The sequence below is a fragment of the Helianthus annuus genome, chromosome 5 (assembly GCF_002127325.2).
Source record: "Helianthus annuus cultivar XRQ/B chromosome 5, HanXRQr2.0-SUNRISE, whole genome shotgun sequence".
Taxonomy (NCBI): domain Eukaryota; kingdom Viridiplantae; phylum Streptophyta; class Magnoliopsida; order Asterales; family Asteraceae; genus Helianthus; species Helianthus annuus.
This window is the reverse complement of record NC_035437.2, coordinates 176,269,136-176,280,243: the sequence shown is the minus strand read 5'-3', so window position 1 is coordinate 176,280,243 and position 11,108 is coordinate 176,269,136. Positions and strand designations below refer to the sequence as shown.

Below are 11,108 nucleotides of genomic sequence, written 5' to 3'. Positions count from 1 at the left end.
GCTAACCACCACAAGGACCCACCACCTCCTGGCTCCTGCTTTTAAGTTATCATGAGTCTCCACCACCACCACCACCACTACCGGAGAGATGAAACGAGACTTTTTGTGTCTTTAGGCCATACCCGAGGGCAGGACCGTCCCAGAGAATGATACAAGACTTTTGGGGCTCATACGAGACAAAAAAAAATTAATGGATGAATTGTTAAAATAAACAAAACAATAGTAGTGTAGCGAATAATCATTTTTTAAGGGTTCAAATTTTGGGCCTTCAGCAGATCTGGGCCCGTTGCAGAATTTGATAGGTAAATAGGTTTTTCTTTTGGGCCTTTTATTATATATAATATAAAACTTATAAAAGCTTTTCGGGCCCTTTGAAAAATTGGGCCTCGGGCCCTTTCCCGGCTTGGCCGGCCCAATAGCCCCCTGCCGACGCGTCAGGTAAGTTGTGCTTCAGGATTGCCAACTCATAGTTTGAAATTGAAAATGTAACTCATTGTATCCTTGAACTTGCTTTATACAGTTTGAATGAAAATGGATGCATCAATTTCTGCATCAAGTTCATTTTTAAATGCCACTATCATAATTGTGATGCAGATGGTGACTTTGATACACTGTTTCTGTTGAAAATAATGCCTTATTTTTAGTTCAATTTTAGCGGCTTTTGCATTTATGGTGGACAGCTTTACATACGTCCTTGCATAAAATTAAGGATGTAAACAAACCAGGGCTCGTTTTAAATAATATTTTTTATTTTTTTATTATTACATTTTTTCTCTTCTTCATCTACAACCATTTTAAAAAACTATTAAAAAATTAATAGGGGTGAACATTGTTTCTGTAAATATACATGTAACGATAACGTTTTCTCTCTCATCCACTCACAATCGCCTTATAATGTAAATAACTCACTCACAAATATATCGGGAAACCATTGTGAATGCTCTTATATCGAATATCTGTCATTCAATTATACATTAGTTATAAAAAAATAGTAAAGCAATTATTGGTCCCATTCTTTAAATATTTTTAGTTACTCAATGTCACTTACATAAAAACAATTATTAAATACCATATACCATTCTAAAACAAAGATATGTAGGTCCACAGGTGCTTGAAAGGCAAATAATCGTATAAGCACAAATTAGTAAATTACATGTTATTTGGCACGTATCAAGTTCATTGATACATGAGTATTGGAGTATAGTGTAATAAAATCCATGAAAAAGTTAAAAACCATCAAATTATTTTTTTGACTTACATGGTAAACATCATCACATGCATCCAGATTATTCACATGTGAATGAATCAAATCACATTTTAACTTTTTTGGTGTTTTCACTTGAACTATCACCGATATTCACAAATTAATTAACTTAAATACATTTTTTAAACTGTTTGTTTTAAAAACATAGAAAAAAGTTTTACTAATGTATCCCAAACGCCGATGAGGTGGTAGTTAAGTGGTAAGTGAGAGATAGGATGTTCTAAATGACACAGGTTTGATTCATGCCCTCCTCATTAGTTTCTGTAGCACCTGGTGATAATGGGAGACTAAGCGGAGATCGCTAGTTCTATCTTTAAACTGAGCAGGTTTTACCTCACTGCAGTGTCGTGCCTTCGGGCTAATGTTCACGGGCTTCGGCCTTAGGTGAGGGTTTTCTCAGGTTCGGAGACGAGTGTATCCCGATGTGATGAATTTCGTTAGTAACTCATTTTGAGAGTTCGTTGGCCGTTTAAAAAAATAAATATATAAAAAAAAATAATGTATCCCAAACACTGATCTAGTCATAGTACATCGAATAAAAAGGAATGATGAAAACTAGTGAAATGGCAGGCAGCACAACATATGCAAATAAATCCAAAACCCAAGGATATATTATACTCTTCATCCACTATATAAATAAACAATGGTGGGCTACACAAGGCCCATGGGCCATAGCCAGCTATACAAACAATGCAGAAAAGGTTAACCAATTGTATCTAGTCAATAGTAGCAAAACTGGCATTTCCTTTGGATTCTTCCTAATCCTACACAAATATTCATATGACCCCACACCCCACCCAAACCCAACCCAACCCATCAAGAATCTCTAACTTTATGGGTGTGTCCATTCACAAGAAGCTCATTTGCAAGCTTGCATTGACATTGATGGTGATTGTTACACATTTGATACCTACAATGTGCACAAAAACTCCATTCATTGACATCTAACATGTGACATTGATATAAACACATATTTATTGGCCAACTCATCGCTCCAATCGACCGTTACTTCGTCACCAAACGATGTACCTTATCCTACATTCATTAGATTTAACAAAGGTTTGGTGACTTGGTCTTTATTATAATAAGGTAACAATGAGTTTTGAAAATCAAAGTATAACAACACAAACATGTGATGATGTTTGGCTTTTAAAGACCTAAACACATTGTCTGCCCATCCTGTCTACCAAATCCTACTTCCCATTCCCATATGACATTTATGCGCCTGTTAGCAATTGCTTATTGAAACTGTTTATCTACATACTGTATTTCGATAACGCCTGAAAGAAATAAACCGTTGGTTTTGGTTAAAACACGGTTTTAATAAGCAAAACTATGCAGTTAATATCTGAGATATATCGGTTATATCGGTCCTCTAGTAAAATATCGGTCAGAATCAGTGTTGCAAAAATCGGCCTAGGCGGCCGATTAATCGGCGCCTAGGCGCTAGGCGGCTACTTACTGACTAATTTTGAGCTAGTCGGTCAATTAATCGGAGTCGGTCAAAATCGGTCCTAGGCGGTCCTAGGCGGTCAAAAATCGGATTAATCGGACTATATTAATCGGTCAAAATCGGTCCTAGGCGGTCAAAATTGGTCAGAATCAGTCAAAATCAGTCAAAATCGAACCATACTATCTGAAACTTGAAGTATTTATGTGAATTTTGAAGTATTATTTTTATATTATTGGGTATATATATATATAATTTTGAAAAAATACATATAACAATCCCATTCCGATTAATCCCGATTAATCCCGATTAATCCCTAGGCGGTACCTCACCGCACGACTAGCGCCTAGCGCCTTCTACAACATTGGTCAGAATACCGATAGCGATATTATCAGCGATATTGACCGATATAACCAATATATCACTTTGCTATATGTATAAATTCTGCATGATAATATCCAACATTTTACCGCATAGATAAGCAATCTCAAAGACCAAGCATACACCTATGTACCAAATGATAACAACTAATCTGTAACATACTCATAGAAACTATAGATATAGTGATTTACATTACCAACATAAATAAACCAAAACAGATTCACATTATATGCATCATACAACAAGCAGTAACAGCAAATCACCAACAAAACTAACCATTCCAGTCAGCAGATTCGACTCAAAACGAATTCATCTCAAGCAAATAACTCCGCCGGTTAATCAGTTTCTGAACCGCCTCACCATAAACACCGTCAAATCCTAGTCCATCCCAATTACATTCGTCTTCTGCTTCCTCCACCATACCACCCGCACTCGCAGTCGGTCTAACCACCACAAGCGTCGCCCCTTCCATCGTCACACCATTCGACAACTCCAACTTCGCCTCATGCCTCATCCTCATCCAAACCGCAGGAACTCGAGTCCGATTACTCCGCCACCACACGCCACCCGAATTTGATCCCAAATTACCATCCTGCCCTTCCTCATCACCAACATTATCACCAACATCTTCTCTAAACTCATTGATACCTAATTCATTCATAATCACAGTTCCTTCATCTTCTCTATCTCTAACAATCAATTTCAACAAACTTTCGTGTTCGGTTACAATGTCTTTCACCATATAATGCCTTGCAGAAGCTGCAATCAACGCGGAAATCGTCCAGACAACTCTCGTCTTCAAACCGCCACCACCGCCGAGATCCGCCTCTCCTACGCCGCCGCACCGGAACCCTAGGATCACACACCGCTTCAACGTCTTACCGTACTCCGCTCTCCATTTGATCGCCGCTCGTTTCTCTAATCTCAGATCTCCGTTCGGTAACTCGATCTCCAGCTGTTTAATCCTCTCGAATGTTCGAAGAATCATCGCTGGAGAATATTGCGATTGCGGTTGCGATTGTGATTGTTCCGATTGCGAATGAAATTGATGACGTGGAGGAGAAGAAATTAGGTTTTGGATCGATTTGACGATGGATTTGAAGAAACCGATGACGGAGGAAGTGTCGCCATCGTCGTCGGAGTCAGCGGCGGAGATGACTCGGTCGACTCGGAGGAGGAGCGAGTCGGAGTGAGGAACGAGTGAGTTGAAGCGGCGACAAACGGATCGGCAGCGGATTAGGGTTTTAATGTCGGAGATGTAGTTGAAGATTGTTAAGATGATAGGGTCCGGTAACCGGTCGAAGTCGTCGGAGATGTTTTCCGGTGACAGTTCCATGAATGAATGAGAGTGAGTTTGTTGACCGGAAAGAGTGAGTTGGATGAATGGTGAGTATTTGACCGTTGACTTTTTTGGAAGGGGGTGAGAGGGGGTTATTGTAATTGGGTAATGTTGAGTTTGATATTTATTGCTACTTATTCTCTACTCCAATTATAAATTTATATTTATAAATATTATAAATAAATAAAAAAAATTCTAATTTGTTTGTTTGTTTTTTTTGTGTGGACGTGTATCATGTTAGGTTTAGGGATGAGACCGGTACGATACCGGTACCGTACCGGTACCGATACCGTAAATACTGTTACTGAAATTGAGGAAATGTTGATACCGATTACCGTACCGTATTTATAGATTCGGTATCGGTACCGGTATTTCGGTACTTTACCACATTAGTACCGTTTTGATGTCATCCATTGTTTTACCTAAAAAAATTTCATGTGCAACCCATCCATCCATTATTAATTGAACTAGAGTAATATATAGAGGAATGTAAACAAAAAGTAAACATATTAAGTAGTAAAAAAAATCAAAAGGTAAACATCCATGTGTTCGACTTTTAACATCCAAATTCCAACATGTCTAAAAAATCATCATAATTGATTAAAAATAACCAAACAAAAAAAATTTGATATTGGTTTTTGTAAAACAATGTTCAAGAAAATATAACTACATAGTGGGATCTAAGATAATAGCAAAATACATAAAGTCATTATTAAATTCGGTATTAATACCGGTATTTACCGAAAATACCGGTACCGATACCGTTTTTTACCGATACCGAATTTCAAAAAATCTATTACCGATACCGGTACCGTTTATGATCGGTACGGTACGGTACCGGTATGGTACCGGTACGGTACCGGTATTTCGGTAAAAAATCTCATCCCTGGTTAGGTTAGCGGGTTGACGGCTTGAAATTCTTCAACCCTAGCCTGACTTAAATTTATTTGTTGCATGTCAAATACGTTTAAAGTTATGTCGTGTTCAGATCGTGGTATGTGCCAACCTGTTTAAAGTTTGTTTGTGAATATAAGTAATAATTAATAAATTCGTAATAATTTAAACAAAAGTAAATTACAAGTTTTGTCCTTTATGTTTACATCAAATTGTAGCCGGTGTCCTTTAGTGCAAAAGTTGATAAGTTATGTACTTAATGTTTCAAAATCTTGCACGTTATGTCCTTTAGGCAAAACTCAGTTAAATTTTTTTGGTTAAATCTGGTCATTTGCCTTGCACATGAGGGTATTCTTATCATTTCACCTCCTTATTGACTATTTTTTAAAACAACTTATATCAAGGGACTATTGTGTAAATAAGAAAAAAAATTATAATAAAAAGAAAAGAAAGTTCTTCATTCTCAATCTCTCTCTAAACTTCCTTTCTCTCTCTCTCTCATGCGATCGTGGATGGAGGAGACGGTAAGGTGGATGGTAATGGAGGAGATGGCTGCGGTTTGTGATGGCAGAGATTGTGGGGTGGATAGTGATGGTGGAGATGGCTGTGGTGGGTTTTACATCGGATTCGGTGGTGGGTTTTAGGGCGGCGGTGATGGTGGTGATCCAGAATCGGTTTTTGGTGGTGGGTAAGGGTTTTTGGGCGGCGGTGATGGGTTTTTAGATTTATTACCAGAATCGTTTTTTGGTTGGTGAGTTGTTTTTTTTTTTTTTGGGGTTTTAATGATTTTTAAGAAGTTTTAGATTTTTGAGTTGATTTGGAAATTGTGGAGGGTGGTGGTGATGGTGGTTGAGGATGAAGGGTGGTAGTGGTGTCAGCTGTTCTTGATTTGGGGATGGTGGTGGAGGTGGAGGGTATTGGTGATGGTGGTTGTAAATGATGAAAGGTTGTGGTGGTGGTGACAACGGCGGCGGAAGTGGGTGGTTGGCAGGTGGTGGTGGTGGCGATTAAGGATGATGAAGGGTGGTGGTGATGTCAGTTGTTCTTGATTTGGGGATGGTGGTGGGTAGTGGTGATTGTGATTGCAGGTGGTAGAAAGAGATAGAGAGGAGTAGAGAGAGAGTTTTTATAATAATCATAATACTAATAATAATATTTTTTTATTTTTTTAATTAATATTAAATAAATGGGCAAAATACTTAAATACCCTTTTGTAATTTGATTTAACCAAAAAATTTAACTGGGTTTGGCCTAAAGGACATAACGTGCAAGATTTTGAAACATTACAAGTACATAATTTGTCAACTTTTACGTTAAAGGACACCGCCTACAATTTGATTTAAACATAAAGTACAAAACATGTAATTTACAGTTTAAACAATCAATTGTTGCGAGTTAAATGAAACTTCTTGTAATTGAATTGGTTTAATTAATTTATTTTGTTTCTTTATCTCCGGATTAGAAGATTTGAATGGAAATTATTGGAGATTGGTTGTTAACGAATAACATAAATATGTTCGAAATATTTGATGAGAAACTCAAAAGAATAATAAATTTCATTTTTATAACTTATAGTTGAGGGAAAAAAACTTAAATTGTAGAAACTCAAAAGAATAATAAATTTCATTTTTATAACTTATAGTTAGAGGAAAAAACGTAAATTAAAATATTTAACTATAATATTAACTTCTTTAAAACTTTTAACCAACCCATTTATTATACAGGCTGTGTTTGAATTAACACGTTTATTACACACGTCGTCTTTAGGTGGACATGTTTAATAAAACGGGTCGTGTTGGCCAACCCAAAATCTTTATTTCATGTTGTGTTCGGGTCATATTTAGGGTCGTGTCAGGATTGGTCACCCTTAGTTTTTATCATCGGCAATCCCCTCATTCTTCAGTTGTACACTGGTCACATCTATGCTTTGTATCCCTAACCTTTAGTTTGTTATAACTCACTTAAAAGAAGTGGTGCAAGTAATATCCATGACAACTTGTTGGTTAACACGACGATTATGCAGGGACGGCTTAACCATTTTAGTGGCATAAAAGTAAAATATGAGGTTGTTTTTCAAATTTTATTGTTATAAACGCTTATCATTTATCCTCACTTGAACCGAGTATAAAAAAAACATGTTTGCATATCAGTAATTAATTATTTCTTTTAACACTCAACAGAGATTCTTTGACACCCTAAGCAATTTATAAAGCAAGACTCTTTAGTGAAAATGTATGAAATGAACGTGTTCAAGTTCGTTTGTTATCGAACATGAAGTGTTCATGAACACTTATCAAACGAGATTTTATGTTCGTTAAGGAAATAAACATGTTTGAGTTCGTTTGTTAATTTTCTACAACGGATGCAAAAGAACGTTTGTGAACACAAACTAATGTTCATGAACACAAATCGAAACAAACGAACACAAACAAGCGTTCATAAACAAAATATAAAATGCACTAATAATTATTAAATATTTAATTTAATGGAATGTTGAAGTATTTTAATAATAGATAAGAACTAAAAACACTAATAAAGTATCGAACAAAAACGAACACGTTACCAAATGTTGAAAAACATAAATGAACGAACGCGCCCTTTGTGCATGTTTATTCATTTAACTAACGAACAAAATTTCTTGCTCGTGATCATTTATTTATTAAACAAACGAACTCCAGCCGAACAGTACACGAACTTTTTGTTCAACATTCGATTCGTTTGAAGCCATACTCTTACATATTAGTTGTCAAGACTAGGAGCATCTAAAAGCCACTGCAAAGTCTGACAGAAACCACATATTAGGAAGTACGTGTCTAGCCATTTTTTGCTATTTATATCATCTTGCTAGTTTTGGCTTATTGAATGAAATCCCCCCATTAAAAAAAGGTAGTATAAATATGTATACTAGCATTTTTGCTAGTTTTAACTTGGGTGGTGGTCACTTTCTGGGCGTGAACCAACACTCGATCTAATAAACACATATAGTTACAATGTTTAACCCTTTTGAAGATCTCATGTATTATGAAAACTTTTTTTTTAATTTATTTTATCTAATTATCATAGAAGTGTTACACTTGACACATGCATTTGAGCTTTCTAAACCACGTGGTTCCTCAAAAAACTAAATACGCCCATGGCTTTATGACCTAGTGGCATCTTGATGGTGGGATAAGACTTTGTGACCAACAGGTCATCGGTTCGATTCTCACAAGGGGTGTTTTCCCATATTAATTTGGTTTCTTCCTGAATGGGTGTATATGCGTTACGCCTAGTGGAGATGGATATGATCGGTTGGTTCCGCTCATGGTATAATGATACTTTAGTGTTCTGTCAGTGATCCAAATTTACCATTCAAAAAAAAAAAAAAAAAGAGAGAGAGAGAAAAGAAACTAAATACGAAAGATGATTGCAAACTCCAAGGGTCATCACATGTTTACCTAAAATTTTATTTCTTTCTCTAAGAATTATATTTCTTTGTTATCTGAATTTAAAAAAGAAATGTAGTTAATTCCTACAATCGATGATGAGCCCCAAAACACCTCTAAACAAGCCCACTCACGCCAGCTACTATACTCACGCCCCCTGATACCTCCCCCCCTCGCGCTTGGCCGTTATGGTGTGCGCGACCAAGGTGGCACTCCACCAGGCTGGCGCCACTTGCTCGCTTCTTCGCAACGCATAGTCTAGCGCTCTTTTCTTCTACTCCACGAATGTGGCAAATTTGCATATTTTATCATGTATGAAATTGTTCTAAAATGACTCCTTTCGTGATTCTCTGTGTCTCAGAGTACTTCAAGCTATTATTCCATGTTCTATAAATTTAGTACATATTTACTTTAGTAACTTTATTGCTCATGAATTTAATAAGCATCATTTAGTTCATCTAACTTTTGAAAAACTTTACAAGTGCAACACCATTATGATACGGGTTGAATGTGCTATTTATTGTTAGGACTTAGGACAGGTGATGCTATGATGGGTCGGTACGTAATGATCAACCCCACAGGCCCGTCTTTAAAGGGCCTATAAATTCTTTAGCACGGTAGGCCCGTTTATTTTTGTTAAATCCAGTTATAGGCCCAATGAAAGGTCGGCTATCTGTGACCAATAAATATACGAGTTTAGCATGTTTCCAAGTATATAAGATCGTCAAACATTTGCCGTGTCACAGTATATTTACTCTTTTACCAAATACAAATGCACGCGTTTTTGGTAGTTCATGAGCGAGCGTCTCTTTGCTCGTGCTTGGCTCGTTTACAAACTAAACCGAGCCCAATTCAAACAAGCACATATTTGATATGAGCATTTTCAATCAAGCGTCGAGAGAGTTTCGAGCGTCAAGAAATTTGGATGATTGTATAAAATGAATCGATATTTGAATCAGAGAATTACAAGATTGGAATCAATGATTACTTGTGAATCGAGATGTTTTCCTGATGGTGACCTTCGAATCTTCGATTGTGAAGTCCTAGTGTGATAAACTTGGCTAAATTGTGAAAATTCCTTATGGATAGGCGATGAGAGCAACTGCTAAAGTGTCAAGAGACGTCATAACTCAAAATCCTATTGTTTAATTTTTTATTATAGTTTTAGACATTTACAATTTTAGTATTTAGTTGTTTATCGGGTTAGGTATTTGAATTTTGTATTGGCCTAGTTTATTATTACAAATAATAAGATAATGACCGATTAGATTGGTACATATAAATGTATAATTCCCTCCGTCTCTCTCTCTCACACACACACACACACATTCTTTATATATAAACTGAAAAATAATCCGAGCCAACCGGGCAGACGTACCTTTACTCGTGCTTGGCTTGTTTATAAACCAAACCAAGCCAGTTGGCTCGTTTTCAACCAAGACTAAATCAAACGAGCATATTTCCAAACATTTTTCGATCGGTCATCGAACAAGTTTCAAGCGTTGAGCAATTTGGACAGACCTACACACGTTATAGTTTCTTTTTGTTCCTTATTGTTGCACTTCTCGATAAGGGGTGAGCAAATTAACCACCATAACCGATAACCGAACCATAACCGATATAACCGAACTACTAATAACCGATAACCAATATAACCAATGGTTATGGTTAAGAAACTTTGTATAACCGCTCAATCGGTTATGGTTATGAATCTTTGCTTAACCGATATAACCGAAACCAAACCGAACTTGTGATGTTAATTTTACATAATGGATTTGTGTTTTACAAAACCATATAGAGGGTTTTTAGTAAGATAAAAGTATGTTAGTAACAAAATGATCTTGATGTAGATGCCGTTTATTTTGATAAAGAACTAAGGTGTTATGGCCATAATTGTTTTTGTTTGAGAATTACCTTATTAAAAAGAACCCTAAGTCGGTAGTTTAACCAAAAAGTTTAGTCTCCGTTATCTTATAAAATAGGCTCAAGCTAAGTTCAAATCGTGCACAACCCTATTTATTTCAAACCTTGCTTGGTTACTTAACCGAAATTAACCAAAATCGAACCATAACCGACTTCATAACCGATTAACTGTAACCGAAGTTTGGTTATGGTTATGGTTACCAAAACTCCATAACCGAACTAGCGGTTATGGTTATAGTTAATAGTAAAAACCGAACCAAACCAACCCATGCACACCCCTACTTCTCGATATCACGCTCGATCAAAAGATAGAATGATTGCTTAGCATTATTATTTATCGGTTTCATAGTCAAAACTAGGAGCTTCGGACATTGGATTGACCATCAACTATACAAAAGCATTCCCTAAAATATTCACATCTACAAAACCTAA

General features: G+C 36.4%; 1 protein-coding gene across 1 annotated transcript; it reads right to left on the bottom strand.

The window, feature by feature from the left end:
• Positions 1–3,232: 3,232 nt before the first annotated feature.
• On the bottom strand, positions 3,233–4,555 carry LOC110942370 (F-box protein At1g78100). Its single transcript, XM_022184129.2, has one exon. The coding sequence runs from the start codon at positions 4,429–4,431 to the stop codon at positions 3,394–3,396; it is 1,038 nt and encodes a 345-aa protein (XP_022039821.1). The 5' UTR covers positions 4,432–4,555; the 3' UTR covers positions 3,233–3,393.
• Between the last annotated feature and the right edge of the window lie 6,553 nt (positions 4,556–11,108).